Source organism: Candida margitis (assembly GCF_024628925.1).
Source record: "Candida margitis strain CBS 14175 chromosome Unknown scaffold10, whole genome shotgun sequence".
Classification (NCBI taxonomy): domain Eukaryota; kingdom Fungi; phylum Ascomycota; class Pichiomycetes; order Serinales; family Debaryomycetaceae; genus Lodderomyces; species Lodderomyces margitis.
The window spans coordinates 145,881-158,285 of NW_026261820.1; the positions used below are offsets into that span (position 1 = coordinate 145,881).

A 12,405-nucleotide genomic window follows, 5' to 3' on the forward strand; every position below is an offset into this window, starting at 1 on the left:
CGTCGTCTATCTACGCTTGCTGTGTGTTATTTATGTTTCCTCCTTCAATGTAGTTTCAAGAAATTATTTTAGTCTCTTGGATAGTAGTTTTAAGAAAGAATGCAGAAAAATCAAATCATGTCAAAAAGTAATTTCAGTTTCCCCACAGTTTTTCAATTTACCAAGTCGAAACTTACACAAGCTTTTAAATTTTAACTCCGTCCATGCTCTTTTATTACTTCTTTGATATTACAGAATATACCAATATAGCCAAATGGAATGGGTGTTGGCTTTTCTAAACTCAGTAAAGACAACATTGAGGCTGTTCGTTCTATCTTTATAATTTATCTATACATAAAAAACAATCACACATAGAAAAGTCTACTAAACAAGGAGAGCTAACTACAATAACAGCAATTCCTCACTTTGCAACTCTTGACCAGTTCTTAAACTCTTCATCACCATATTGGATATCTTGAATCCATTCATTAACCTTTGCAGCAACTTCACCACTGCCACCAGCAACAGTAGGCACAACAATCAGCTCACCTTGATATTCAATATTGTTGATAGGAGCAACAATGGCGGCAGTTCCAGTACCGAAGGCCTCGATCAATTTACCTTGTTTGGCCTTTTCTTGAACTTCATGAATGGTCAACTTACGCTCATTGACGATCCAGTCATCACCACCACTTGCTAACTTGGCTCTAACCAACTCCAAGGTCGAATCACGAGTGACACCTGGCAAGATCATGCCTGCCAATGGCGGAGTAACTAACTCATTCTTGCCATCATCCGTCTTGAGGGCAAAAAATACATTCATGGCACCAACTTCAGTAATCTCTCCATCGTCACCAAACAACCACAAGTTCTGCGAATGGCCCCTTTTGGCGGCTTCAGTTTGGGGCTCGATACAGGAAACGTAATTGGCTCCCAATTTATACGAACCCACACCCTTGGGCCAAGCACGCACAGCGTAATCAGTAGCTTCCAATGAAACTGGCTTGAATCCTGATCCAAAATATGGTCCCACTGGCGAAGCAATAAGGTACAATTTAGCATTTGTTGGTGCAGAAACCCCTAATCCTACTGAAGTACCAATTAAAGTTGGTCTCAAGTACAAGGAATATCCTTTACCCTGTGGTACAAACTTCTCTTCCAAAAGCAAAAACTTATCAACCAATTTCAAAAACTCTTCACCATCAAACGTAGGCAATGAAGCACGTTTGGCTGATCTATTCATCCTCTCCATGTTCTTATCGGGTCTAAATGTACGAATTTGCCCCTTTGAATCGCGGTACGCTTTCAAACCCTCAAACAACTCAAATGAATAGTGCAATACACAAGTGGCTGGGTCCATTGTGAAACTGTGGTATGGCTTAATAGTAGGTGTATGCCATCCATAATCGGCTGACCAGTCAATTTCCAAAATGTAGTCAGTAAATGATTGACCAAATTTCAATTCGGAATTGGGCAAAGGGTCCTTGGGACTAGTAGTTTTGGTTATTTCTAGCTTTGATGAATCTAATGGAGCTGACATTGTTGATATAAAGGTAGTATCGTAGCGTAATCAAGAAAGAAAGAGAGAAAGTAGATGAAAGTGTGTTTAGTTTTTAAGTTGTTTGAAAATTTTCATTTCCCACTTTTTCGCTTCAAAAGGTTTTCGGTATGTGACTCAGTTTGGAACAACTTTTTTTTTCTTCTTTTTCGGTTATCAAAGGGTAACTAAATCTCCTTTAACGGAATGGGCTCTACACAATATTTCCCCTACTTCGGCCAATTTTTGTTATTAAAAAACACTATACCCTTCTAATAACTCCTACTCAGCTGCCTGTGTCAACACTCCATACTCATCAGGATAAAAAATCAACCTCTCAACTCCCTTTTTCGTCAAAATAACCATTCTTATAACACCTCCCGATGAACCATCCCACTTGATTGCCTCTGCCAATGCTGTCTTTATGAAATCAACCGTTTCATCTTGCTCCATGCCTGGCTTGTAGTTTTCATTACACCATCCGTAAATAAAAGTAGATCCACTTCCAGCAATGGCATAGTCTTGTTTATGTATTGAACCACCAATGGGGATCGAATATACTGATCCTCCGTATTTCTCGTCATATCCAGCACATATAATTCCCGCTGTCAAATTGTCCTTATTATTGTAACAAATTTCTTGAAATACATTGGCAGCTATATTGGTTGTTGGTTTCTGGCCCGATGGTAATTGTGATGAATAAATTTGCAAGTAATATTTGACAATATCGGCAACAGCCTGAGTATCAGCAGCCGATCCTGAACGACAACAGTATATGGTATCGTGGATCTGTGTTAGTTTGTCAGTCACCCTGTTGGCAATATAGGATCCTGTTGTAGTTCGTGAATCTGCCCCTAAAATTACACCGTCTTTAAAAGTGACTGCCATAATGGAAGTACCCAAATTGACCTCCCCCTTTTTCAAATGGTTTATATCTACGTTTATTCCGTTCATGATTAAATATGGAAACCTAATTGATATTGCAATTGCTTATGTGAATGAAAGATATTGGAGGTGTCTTGCTTTTAGTGGAGCTTTTTTTGTCGCCACTTGGATTTTTTTCCTTTTGCCTCTCTGCGTTGAAACAAAGAAGAAACAATCACGTGCGTATAAAATGTTACTCACGTGATACACACCTGTCATTATAATTTCTATGTCGATATATTGCCAATAAATATGGCAACCCAATGATGAAAAAGAGTCACTTCACGAGTAAAACACTATAGGCTATTTATTCTAGAATAGTTCTTAGCATAGAGTTGATTACATACTTATTCATTGATTAGCTACTCCTAAAGAAAGAAAAAGAGAAAGTCGTGAGAAATGTGTCAAATTTGGAAAATGAGAAAATTTGACTTTTACGTTTCTGTGTTTTATTTTGTCATTTATTATGTCAAAACTTTTAACGCTGTTTCATATTTTAAAGCACAACAATATAATATAATCTAATAACAATCATTCATTAAGCGCTGAAAACCAAACTCCCCCCATCATTTCCTTTTTATCAATAGCAACACACGTCAGAATAACACACACGCAGCTTTAACGTCTTTTTATCTTTATACATACAACACTCCTAAAAACATGAGTTCAAGATCAATGTTATTTGTCATACTCGTATACATAACACTAGCAATATCCACAGTGATCCCCCAGGTTGAAACGTTCCACCTTAATGAAGATGAATTAAAACATTTAGTAGATGATCCAAAAGTCACCCACAAGGTGACATTCACCGTCAGTCAAAAACAGCCTGATTCTCCCAACATGTCACTACTTGGTAAATTAACCCTTGCATTATTTGGTGAAGTGTGTCCCATTACTGTGGACAATTTCTATCAATTGTCAGCAATGACACGTGGATATGGGTACCGGGGAAGTCAATTCCATCGAATCATCAACAATTTTATGATCCAGGGAGGTAATTATGATGATCAAGGTGGCAAGCTGATTTATGGCGGTAAGTTTAATGATGAGAATTTCCAATTAAAGCACGATAAATTGGGCCGGTTATCAATGGCTAATGCCGGGCCAAATACCAATGGTGGACAGTTTTTTATATTGAATGTCGACAAGACGCCCCATTTGGATGGTAAACATGTGGTTTTTGGTCAATTGGTAGGCGGGTTTGATACATTGACGAGAATAAGTACCGTTGAAGTTAATGGTGATGCCAAACCATTGGATCTGATTATTATCAGCGAAGTAGAAACTTCGCAATTGGGGTCTGAACAACAAGGAGATGATGCGCTGAAGGAATCAGCGAACCAAGCCGATAAGGAGACTAAAGTTGAACAAGTTGTACAAACTAGTTCAGTTTACCCTTGGTTTATTGTTTTACTTTTGGTAGGGATCGTTGGAGGAAGCTATTACAGGAAAGTTTACAAAGCTGATAGGATTACTGATATCAGAGGTAATCGACGCTTTTGAGTAGCTAAGGAGGAGGCAGTGGTTGATTAAGAAAAAAGTAGGAGAAGGATGCAGATGAAAAATGGAAGTAAGATTTAGAAGAAAAGAAAAGAGTAAAATTAAAGGAATATTTATGAGATTGTTGGTGTCAAATTACGATTAGTTTATGATTTATAGGAACTCTAGTATATTTTGGATTTTGTATTGAAGAACAAACAAAAAAAAAGAAGACACTTGCATCGTAGGACTTCTTACGACAGCCAATATCAATATCACACCACACCACAACCTCTCTACCAGATGTCAGTTTTATACAACTTTCCCATAGTATCTGTCAAAAATGTATCATTTACAGCATCCCCCACCCAAATATTCGAAACATTTGCTCCATTTGGCCACATTTACCAAATTCGCCACAATCCAAAACAACAAGGTCAATTATTCATCATTTATTCGACTCTAAAACTGGCCCAATTGGCGGCTAAGGAGCTAAATGGAGTTAACTTTGAAGGAAGGTATTTGGTGACTTCAATGTACGGCGTTGACAAAAGCAAAATTAGTGAAGAATCGTTCAAGTTGAGGCGGAAGCAAGTCGATGAGAAGATCCATAAAGAGTAGCTGTGATGATACAAAGCATAATGAGGCTTATTTATTAAAGGGGAGGGTTAGAATGAGTATTGAACCAGAGATATGGCGTCTGTAAACCAATCATTTATACAAAAGGTGTTTCTAAATCTATAAAATATTCAACAAGTAATAACTAATCAATCCCACAAACACAAATCCGGCGATTTTACCCACTTTAACATAAAGGTTAGTTGGACTATATTTATAGATCAAAAACAAGTCCACTTTTTGTAAATCATCAAACAAATTCTGGAAGTGTACTGTGACTTTAACATGACCTTTAGAAACATCCAAATATGACAACTCATTGTCAACATTCACTGATTCATATGGAAGTAATGATGACACATTGATAAATTCAGCACCTTCAGGTAAATAGAAGTCAATATAGACATCGTCATAAGTGGCATCACGAACCGTATTCAAGAGGGGAAACTTGATAATATATTCATCATTGCCAGCTTGCTTGTTGTCTATCTTGTGAAGGAATAAATCCAAATTTTCTGACCACCCCAAAGTGAAATTGTAATGCCAGTTGCCGAAAAGAGGGAATCTAGGTTGCAAGATTAGGAAATTGGCAATGTTTTTCGAACTTGAAACAACACCAACTTTATCTGTATAGTAATAATCATCCATATTACGACCCTTGAGAGGGATTTCCAAGTGGCTTAAACCCCAATGGTTTCTTGTAGCTTCATATCTTCCCTTTAACCATTCCAAACGCGAGAATCCTGATGATAGTTCAGCTCCAGCATTGGTTATTTCATAGTACTCTTCAATTGAAACTCGGTTGATGTCTGATGCAGGCAACCAAATTGATCGGTTTAAATTGAGCACTCTAGTCAATGGACGGTTATGGTCATACATTAACCCCATTGGTTTCAACGTAAATGGTTCAATGTCATGGACCAATGGACCATATTTCAACGTATCTTGATCAACTCTAGGTTTCAACTCCGGGGTATCTTTTGTTTCAAGAACAGATTCAGCAACATCATCCAAGTTCAATTGCATTTCTTGACCTTTGGTCATACCTGTTAACACAAAAGTATAATCCTTGGTTACATACGGCGAATAAGGAAATTTATTCGTCTTGTACAACAATTGTTGTAATTCATCCAATTTGAGTTTTTTAGGAATAGGTTCCAAAGTATTGGTATAAACATAACTAATCTCAATTTCAATATTTGACCCAGGTGCCACTGGAGCTGGTAATTGCAACTTATAGATCTGACCGGCAACAATTTCTTCAAAGGCAATTTCAACCGATTGATCAATCAGTGCCACAACAAAATAAGAAATGTTACCAACACTATCAAACCCATCATTAATGGTGAAATAGTATTCAGCTTGTGGAGTAGAAGCAATGTTTTTCAAATCGATTAAATCAGTTTCTTTAACGTATCCTCGATTCAAATCAACTGAACGTGTATAATGAAGATTTTCCCATGTTGGTTCAAAATTGTATAAGTTTTGGAAAGATGTGGTGGTGGTGGCAGTAACAAAGGATAGTATGAGTGCAATTGTGATCAGGAACTGTCTCAACATGACGAAGTAAGACAAAGAAACAAACGTGTTGTGTGCGTACGTAAGTGAGTTGGTTGTCCTTTTAAAGGCTGTATTGAAAAATTGATCAATGTGGACAACACGGTCGTGTTTTAAATGCGTATACTGCATATAACGATCCAAGCAACTGGTAGCACTGACCATGCTACCAACAAAGTATCATTCATTGTCATATTCTGTTTGGTGTCGCATTTAAGTTCATGACATTGTCTTTTAGCAAACCAAAAAAAAAAATAAAAAATAAAACAGCAACAAAACAAAACAAAACAAAACAACAAACAAATCTTTTACAGGCGAAAAAAAAATTTCTTCGATCTCTCTTAGGGGCAAATACAGACCAATTAGGACAACTTATCTGGTTTACAACAGACCACAGACAAGAGAGCTCTAACTACAAAAACTCGCCTGCCTTCTTAACTGGTATTAAAAGTCAGTAGTTCTCCAGAAATTATGTCATTGCAGGATCTTATACCTGTGGTTAACAAGTTGCAAGATATTGTAACCACCACACAATTGGCTGACATCGACTTACCTATTTTGGCAGTTGTTGGATCTCAATCTTGTGGTAAATCTTCAGTACTTGAGAACATTGTTGGTAAGGACTTTTTACCTAGAGGTACTGGTATTGTTACACGCCGACCATTGGTGTTACAGTTGATCAATATCAATGAAGATGACCCAATAGTTACAAAACACCAGCCACAGCACAAGAAGAAGAGAAGTAGCAGTAGAAACAACGTTTCTGGTGGTGATGGTGATGGTGATGATAATGATGATGATAGATCTACGGATCAAGAGGAAGAAGAGGTCAACTTGGAGGAACATATTAGGAAAATGAATGGTGGTAAAAATAACAAAGGTGGTAAAAAGTCCAATACACGCGTTGAATGGGGTGAATTCTTGCATATTCCCAATAAACGATTCTACAACTTTCATGATATTAGGAGAGAGATCGAAACTGAAACTTTGAGAATTGCTGGAGAAAACAAAGGGATCAGCAGATTACCCATCAATTTGAAAATTTACTCCCCCAATGTATTGAATTTAACTTTGGTTGATTTACCTGGATTAACCAAGATTCCCATTGGAGATCAACCCACTGATATTGAAAGACAAACAAGAAACTTGATTTTAGAGTACATTTCCAAACCAAATTGTATCATTTTGGCAGTTTCCCCAGCTAATGTCGATTTGGTAAATTCAGAATCATTGAAATTGGCAAGACAAGTTGACCCCACGGGTAAAAGAACAGTGGGTATTTTAACTAAATTGGATTTAATGGACCAAGGAACAAATGCATTGGATATTTTAAAGGGAAATGTTTATCCTTTGAAATTGGGATTTATTGGTATTGTAAACCGTTCCCAACAAGATATTTCGGAGAACAAGTCATTGGATGATTCATTGTATTCGGAAGAACAATTTTTTGCCAATCATCCTGCTTATAGGCTGATGGCTAACAAGTGTGGTACCAAATACCTAGCCCAAACATTGAACAAAATTTTAATGAATCATATTAGAGATAGGTTGCCTGACATCAAGGCCAAGTTGAATACTCTTATGGGTCAAACTGAACACGAATTGGCTTCTTATGGAGATATGCCAAATATTGGCGATTCAAAGGAAGCAAGAGGAGCAATGATTCTTACTCTTATGACTAAATTTGCTAATGGGTTTATCAATTCAATTGAAGGTAATTCGGTGAATGAAATTGATACCAAGGAGTTGTGCGGAGGGGCTAGGATCTACTACATTTACAACGAGGTATTTGGTTCAACGTTGGCATCAATTAATCCTACTCATAACTTATCAATCCAAGATATTCGTACCGCAATTAGAAACTCAACTGGCCCAAGACCTGCATTATTTGTACCGGAATTGGCATTTGACTTGTTGGTGAAACCCCAGATTAGCTTGTTGGAAAACCCATCACAGCGGTGTGTTGAGTTAGTTTATGAAGAATTGATGAAGATTCTCCACAGTGTTTGCACGTCAAGTATTGGGCCTGAGTTGAGTAGGTACCCACGTTTACAAAATCGATTGATTGAAGTGGTTAGCGACTTGCTCAGGGAAAGACTTGGACCAACAATCAAATATGTTGAGTCATTGATTGAAATCCATCGTGCTTATATCAATACTAACCATCCAAACTTCGTTGGTGCAGCAAAGGCCATGAGTGAAGTTGTTGCCGAACGTCAAAAGCAAAAAGAGCAGGAGCTGAATAGTAAGTTAAGATTGGCTACTCAAAGAATCTTAGGTAAAAAGATGAAGAATGATGCAATTGAAGAAGACATTGAAGATGGAGAAGATGGGGAAGATACTGATGAGGCGGTGCAAAAAATGAAAGACGATTTGAATTCAGTTGATGATAAAATAGACGAGGTTCCTAAACACAAGAGATCATTCTCGAATAGGTCTAAAGCTGAACATTCCAACCACTCACATTCACATCAACATAGCAACGAGTCATACCTCAATTATTTCCTTGGAAAAGATCCTGTTGTTCATCAACAACAATTACAAGCCCAAGCACAATTACATCCAACTCCGTTCAAATTCCCCCACCCACAAGAAACGACATTGCAGTTCAATACTCAATTTGTCAACAATGGGGTTATTCACAGTCCAACGCAACAATATCAACAGCCCCAAACAGTAACATCACCATCAATCAACGGAAACATGTCCCACGATCTCAACAAATTGTCACTTGATGAATCCAATGATGGATCATTTGAAGGTGATAATGCCATTTTGGAATTAACTGAACGCGAGCAGATGGAATGTGAATTAATTAGGCGTTTGATTATTTCCTATTTCAGCATTGTTCGTGAAATGATCCAGGACCAAGTACCTAAATCGATCATGTGCTTATTGGTGAATCATGTAAAACAACAGATTCAAAATCGATTAGTGGTTAAACTATATAACGACAAGTTATTTGATGAATTGTTACAGGAGGATGAAGGCATACAAGCTGAACGAGAAAAATGTGTTGAGTTGCTAAAGACTTATAAAGAAGCATCAAGGATTATCAGCGAGGTGGTGTAAGATGTCAAATGACATAGTATTTAGAAGTTTATGTATATAAAAGAGTAAAAAAGATAAACTTGTATATTTGTTTAAGTCGCTACCATTGTAGTAATATCAAAATTATCAACGCGTCTGCTTATACATCACCTAATGTATAACTTTGGAGCTTATCAGTATAAATGAGGAAACATGTCTGGTAATGATGCGGACCAACGTAAATTGCTATATCAAAAGTATGGCTACGAGATCAATAAACTAATAAGAGACCATGAAAAATTCGAGTCCAAGATTGAATTGTCTGATGGATTTAATGTTATCGATGAAGAGCCAGATAAACAGGATTATCAACAGTTACTTTTGACACAGAATAAACCACAAGCTCCCACTATACAAGGAGGCAAAAGAAAAAAGAGTAACAATCAAGGATTTAGAAACTTCATCAAAGTATCTTTATCATTCCGCAATCGAGAAGATTCAATTAAACGACAAGAATCAAGTTGGTTATTAAAAGATACTTTGAAATCAATCAAACATAGATCTCAGAAATTAGATCCTTTCATCAAGAAATGGTTTACTCCTTCAATCAAATCCCAATGTTTCATGCTCCGATTTATTGAATTTGGCCAAACTACACCACCAGGCGGGGGCGGTGACGGTGACGGTGACATCACGGCTATAATGAGTGATGCCACGCATAAAATCGCCGTTATTTTCCCGCGTAAATCCATTTTCCAATACTTGGCTCGGGGGAATTTACCCTTTAATGATGCATATTCCATAAACAACTATATGCTCATACGGCAAGCCCATTTGAAATTTGTATCTCATGAGTTTATGTCGACCCATTTCAATTTGGATCTAGATAAAAACGTGAGGTATTGTGTTTTACAAGTTTTACAATTCGAATTTATGTATAGTGTCGAGTATTTCTTGGCCAATCGGGTCGAGGGGGCTCCTCCTTTGGAAAAAGTTGTTAATGAGAACGGATCACAGTATGAGGTTTATGATCAAGAAGACTTCGATCTTGGTGGGGGGATCAATAGTGATTGGAAGAGTACAGGAGTGCCGAAGTTTGACAAGTTGGGATTGAAGTTGATTTATAATAATGAATTTTACCGGAAATTGTGTCGCTTGAAGAGGCCAAGTGGGGAGTTGCTTCATTGATGGAGGGGAGAGAGAGAGAGGGGGGGGGGGGGGGATGTTAGGTATAGAATGTCAGTTTGTTAACCCTATAAAGCGCATGTTTTATTTGCCTAGCGTTTGGTGAATAGGATTCGATTTTCTTCATGTTATTTTTGGTTTCTTGTTTTTTTTGCAACACAATTTGCCTACAACCCCAGACAGCAACCACAGACAAGATATAAGCACCACCAAAGGAAATGGACTCAGACTACCATGTATCACAAGATGCAGATGAACAGTTTTACCCATCCTCTCCACCCATTCCAATCAAATCAAAATCAACTTCAAATTTACATGCACTAATAGACAAACCGAGTTTTCCATTTCATGATTCCGATGTAATATCCAGCGCAACAACTCCAATACATCCAGCGCATCATTCTCATTACGATAGCAACAACTTGACTGAATTGAATCAAGAAGAGATTAATATCCCCCAATCGTTACATAGTATCCCGCCATTGCCAAGACAAGAAAGTTATATCCCTATAGGTCAAGTAATTTTACGATATTTGGAACGATGGATACTTGGATTAATTGAAAGACATAGGGATGGTCCTTATTTTTACCCTATTGCCGTTGCCATTACGATAGCTGTTATAGTATTGATTGTGATACTTGTATTTACGGGTAATTTCAATGCATTAGTGAGAATATTACGACATTTGATATGCGAATTGATTCAACTGGTTAGACCATCATCTACACTTCAGTTCTGCAATTAAGAAGACAACGAACCAACGTCATATCTTTCTTATTTACTATCGATATATACAAGCCTTTTGTTCTGTCGTGTTTACTTTTTATGTCTCACCATTCTCCCCTTTCTGTTTCTAATGACATCTGGATTAGGTCTAAGTCTTGTCTTTTGGAACTTCTTCAATCCCCATTTCGATTGACTGAATTTATTTGATTTTGATTTACCTCTACCACCACCATGAGGATGATCATTTGCATTCATGGCAACACCTCTAGTGATTGGTCTTTTACCTCTATGTCTTGCACGACCAGCTTTACCCCACGATATCAACTGATGCTCCTTATTAGAAACAACTCCCAACGTTGCATGGCAATCCAAATGAGCAAATCGATGTTCACCACTAGATAACTTGATTATTGCTTTTGATTTATCATTATGTTTTGACAAGATTTTACCAAATGTTCCAGCACTTCTAACTAATTGAGCGCGTTGACCTGGGTGCAAGGCAATATTATGAATGATGGATCCAACCGGCAACATTCTCAATGGTAAACAATTGCCTCTTTGTAAAATTCTTGCTGATAATAACGCATCATCAATTTCACCATTATTTGTTCTCTTCATTTCGTCAATGAAATCTTCGGGTATACCCTGTCTGAAACTTTCAACCACATCTCCACTACGTAAACCCTGTGGTGCCAAGATGTATGACAAGTTTCCCGTTGTTGCATTCTCCAACAATGCAATATGACCCGACCTATTTGGATCATATTCTATTCTAACAACCTTGTTTTTACCCAGTTCCCATCGGTAAAAATCAAGTAATCTTACTCTTTGTTTATGGCCTCCTCCTCTACCTCTTATCGTGATTTGTCCTTTATTGTTTCGACCAGCATTCTTCTTTTTAGGTACTGTCAATTCTTTAACTGGACGCCCCTTGTGTAAATGATCATGCACCGGTTTCTTGTAATGAGTTGATCCTGGGTGGGTATGAGGAGGGAAATAATCGCCATAACTTTTGATCTTGACTAGTCTTAATGAGAGCTCCCTTTGCTTTCTATATTTTATATCTTGGGCCTCCAAGTCCGTTAATTGATCTTGTGATGAATTGAATCGTTTTGAAATGATGTTGGAGGATAAACGAGGGGTAAACTTGCAGCTAGTGGACACTTCAGAAGATAGCCTTATTCGGCCACTGCCTAGAAGTTGAGAAAGCCTAGGTATCATATTTCTCAATGGTACTTTATATCAAAGACTGTTGTCCTTTGAACTATGATCAATTTTTTTTTCATCTTTTTCATTTTTTCAAAGTTTAATTTTTTTTTGGTTTTTCTTCGTTATTTCTACAACACATCCAAACATACATATAAAA

At 37.4% G+C, this 12,405-nt stretch overlaps 9 protein-coding genes across 9 annotated transcripts; 5 read left to right on the forward strand and 4 right to left on the reverse strand. All coding sequences in view use genetic code 12, as the record gives it.

Annotated features, from left to right (window-relative positions):
- Nucleotides 1-400: 400 nt before the first annotated feature.
- On the reverse strand, nt 401-1,519 carry BAT22 (Bat22p; the record flags this gene model as incomplete). The annotated part of the gene is made up of 1 exon (XM_051815272.1): nt 401-1,519. One exon carries the CDS (start codon nt 1,517-1,519, stop codon nt 401-403), a length of 1,119 nt encoding a protein of 372 aa, XP_051671262.1.
- Nucleotides 1,520-1,798: 279 nt separating this feature from the next.
- On the reverse strand, nt 1,799-2,470 carry PRE3 (proteasome core particle subunit beta 1; the record flags this gene model as incomplete). Its single annotated transcript, XM_051815273.1, has 1 exon — nt 1,799-2,470. One exon carries the CDS (start codon nt 2,468-2,470, stop codon nt 1,799-1,801), a length of 672 nt encoding a protein of 223 aa, XP_051671263.1.
- A 630-nt stretch (nt 2,471-3,100) lies between these two features.
- CANMA_003130 (uncharacterized protein) lies at nt 3,101-3,946 on the forward strand (the record flags this gene model as incomplete). The annotated part of the gene is made up of 1 exon (XM_051815274.1): nt 3,101-3,946. The coding sequence occupies one exon, from the start codon at nt 3,101-3,103 to the stop codon at nt 3,944-3,946; it is 846 nt and encodes a 281-aa protein (XP_051671264.1).
- Nucleotides 3,947-4,225: 279 nt separating this feature from the next.
- Nucleotides 4,226-4,543, forward strand: CANMA_003131 (uncharacterized protein; the record flags this gene model as incomplete). The annotated part of the gene is made up of 1 exon (XM_051815275.1): nt 4,226-4,543. The coding sequence occupies one exon, from the start codon at nt 4,226-4,228 to the stop codon at nt 4,541-4,543; it is 318 nt and encodes a 105-aa protein (XP_051671265.1).
- Nucleotides 4,544-4,660: 117 nt separating this feature from the next.
- OST1 (dolichyl-diphosphooligosaccharide--protein glycotransferase subunit) lies at nt 4,661-6,100 on the reverse strand (the record flags this gene model as incomplete). The annotated part of the gene is made up of 1 exon (XM_051815276.1): nt 4,661-6,100. The coding sequence occupies one exon, from the start codon at nt 6,098-6,100 to the stop codon at nt 4,661-4,663; it is 1,440 nt and encodes a 479-aa protein (XP_051671266.1).
- Nucleotides 6,101-6,568: 468 nt separating this feature from the next.
- DNM1 (dynamin-related GTPase) lies at nt 6,569-9,169 on the forward strand (the record flags this gene model as incomplete). Its single annotated transcript, XM_051815277.1, has 1 exon — nt 6,569-9,169. One exon carries the CDS (start codon nt 6,569-6,571, stop codon nt 9,167-9,169), a length of 2,601 nt encoding a protein of 866 aa, XP_051671267.1.
- A 171-nt stretch (nt 9,170-9,340) lies between these two features.
- EST3 (telomerase subunit) lies at nt 9,341-10,315 on the forward strand (the record flags this gene model as incomplete). Its single annotated transcript, XM_051815278.1, has 1 exon — nt 9,341-10,315. The coding sequence occupies one exon, from the start codon at nt 9,341-9,343 to the stop codon at nt 10,313-10,315; it is 975 nt and encodes a 324-aa protein (XP_051671268.1).
- Nucleotides 10,316-10,530: 215 nt separating this feature from the next.
- On the forward strand, nt 10,531-11,058 carry CANMA_003135 (uncharacterized protein; the record flags this gene model as incomplete). Its single annotated transcript, XM_051815279.1, has 1 exon — nt 10,531-11,058. One exon carries the CDS (start codon nt 10,531-10,533, stop codon nt 11,056-11,058), a length of 528 nt encoding a protein of 175 aa, XP_051671269.1.
- A 71-nt stretch (nt 11,059-11,129) lies between these two features.
- On the reverse strand, nt 11,130-12,260 carry CANMA_003136 (mitochondrial 54S ribosomal protein uL2m; the record flags this gene model as incomplete). The annotated part of the gene is made up of 1 exon (XM_051815281.1): nt 11,130-12,260. The coding sequence occupies one exon, from the start codon at nt 12,258-12,260 to the stop codon at nt 11,130-11,132; it is 1,131 nt and encodes a 376-aa protein (XP_051671270.1).
- Nucleotides 12,261-12,405: the final 145 nt, after the last annotated feature.